Source organism: Mandrillus leucophaeus, unplaced genomic scaffold, assembly GCF_000951045.1.
Source record: "Mandrillus leucophaeus isolate KB7577 unplaced genomic scaffold, Mleu.le_1.0 Scaffold1874, whole genome shotgun sequence".
Taxonomy (NCBI): Eukaryota; Metazoa; Chordata; class Mammalia; order Primates; family Cercopithecidae; genus Mandrillus; species Mandrillus leucophaeus.
In genome coordinates this window covers 37308-39486 of record NW_012101892.1, presented here as the reverse complement: position 1 = coordinate 39486, position 2179 = coordinate 37308, and the positions used below count along the sequence as shown (strand labels likewise).

The 2179-nt window shown below is 38.1% G+C and overlaps 1 protein-coding gene across 1 annotated transcript in view; it reads left to right on the top strand.

Annotated features, from left to right (window-relative positions):
* Positions 1 to 356: 356 nt before the first annotated feature.
* ZNF624 (zinc finger protein 624) overlaps positions 357 to 2179 on the top strand; it is a gene marked incomplete at its 3' end in the record, with an annotated part of 35191 nt that continues 33368 nt past the window's right edge. Inside the window, exon 1 of the mRNA XM_011978031.1 lies at positions 357 to 443. Within this exon, the coding sequence (XP_011833421.1) occupies positions 357 to 443 (87 nt within the window). The remainder of the gene's footprint in view (positions 444 to 2179) is intronic.

Here is a 2179-nt window from a genome sequence, read left to right as displayed (position 1 = left end):
TAGATTGATTTGGAGTCATGTATTTGCATGGCCTTGGGTAGTTTAATTTTTCTAGACTCAGTTTCCTCATCTATGGAATGGGAATATTATTCCTATTAGGTTGATGTGAAAATAACTTGAGAAAATATTTTAAAACCTCCTTGTACAATGGCTAGCCTGTTAGTTGTGACTATAGTTAACAGTGCTAAAATCTCGAGCTCTACAGGAGCAAGGGTCTTTGTCCTTCACTGATCTTAAGGGTTACTCTTGTGCTTCCTTAGGGAGGCCATGCTCACTTCTATGTCAGGATTCCAACTTGGTAAGTCTGAAATTCCCCAGGCAGGATTGGTTTTCATGGCTTATTCTCTTCCTTAGATATGTCTCTGCAAGACTGCACTCTTTCCAGAGAGGGGAAGCCAGAAGCAGAGATTGTGGCTGCTGTGTTTTTTTCAGCTGGACCTCTGGTAAGTTGGGATTCCCTGTTTTTGACCTACTCTCTTGGTTTGAGAGCATGTTTACTTTTCCCGAAGGCTTGTGACTTCTCTACTTCCCCGACACCGCTTCTGGGAACTCAACTAAATAGACCCATGAAAATTGAGTTCACAGTAAAGGCAGTAAACTATGGGAGGATTCACTATACTTACTTAACCAAGTATCAGGACACATGATCTTTCAGAAAATATCTGAGCTGTCATTAGTTATGACAGGCATCTTTAATTTTGATATTAAATTTGTATTGTTCCCAGGAAATTTCAGTTATTTATGGGACAGCAGAGTGGAATATTTTTCAATTGGAAAATTTTATTTAGGAAATTTTGGGGAAAATATATGTACACAAACACATACCCCAGCCCTGATTTATAGGAGCCATTCTCCTTGTGCCACTGTCAGTGATCTCTTTTCTACCCATTAAGAAGTGATCAGATTTAATAGATTATATTGAGAGAATATGTTTAAGACAGTGCTTGGCTGTAGGGAATTTACAGTTTCATTGAGGTAAAATGTACAAAAGTAATAATTACATTATTTGGGTGAATAATAGTTGCTTATCAATATGATAAAGATGATGAGTACTATGAAAAGAAAGAAATGGGACGATAGTGTGGGCTAAACTGGTCATAGAAAGTTCATGAGGATAGCTAGATTTCAGCTGGTATTGAATTACAAATGGGATTTTAATTGTTATAAAGTATTTGTGAAGATAGTTCAGGTGAGAAAGGGGTTGAAGGGCAAGGCTTCAGAGGCAGAGAACAGGGGGTGAGCTTGTGATTCAAGCTGGAAAGTTGTGACAGATAGGGCTGGAAATTAGATACTTGAGATGAATCTTTTAATGTTTCCCTGAAGGCATTGAAATGTGTATGTGTGTTTGAGTGTCCTTGGGATTAGTATTAATGTGATAAAAGCTGTGCTTTAGCAGTGACTTTTTAAAATAGATTCCGAAGAAAGAGAATACCAACAAAAATAATTTGTTACAGTAATGATCTGTAATAACCTGTGATTCTGGTCTTTTATTCTTTGTAGCCAGAACATGTGACATGTAAATAGTCCTTAAAACATACCCTTGAAAAGATAAATAAAACCAAAATGTTGCCCTTGATCACTGGGTACAACCATATTTGTCTAGTCATGTATCACTGGATCAACCCGTCTCTATCAGAGATTGAAGATTCACATCATCATTAGTTTTCTGGAATCTGAATATTTGTGCATTTTTAGGCAAGAAGTTGTTAAGGGAGAGTTAGTCTGACATTTTTTCATAATGATCTTTAAATAGGTAGTTTTATTATCCATAATTTTTTTAAATGGCACAAAATCTGAAATGGATAACTATTACTAGAAGATAAAGTAAAATATCATTTCATTTATAAAATCAGGCCCTCATGGGCTGGGTGTGGTGGCTCATGCCTGCAATCCTAGCACTTTGGGAGGCTGAGGTCAGCAGAGTATCTGAGCCCAGGAGTTCAAGACCAGCCTGGGCAACATGGCGAAACTCTGTCTCTACAAAAAAGAGTACAAAAAATTAGCCTGCATGGTGGTGCGTGCCTGTAGTCCCAGCTACTCAGGGGGCTGAGACAGGAGAATCACTTGAACCTGGGAGACAGAGGTTGCAGTGAGCCAAGATCGCCCCACTGCACTCCAGCCTAGGCAGTGACAGAGTGAGACTCTGTCTCAAAAATAAATAAATAAATAAATAAATAAA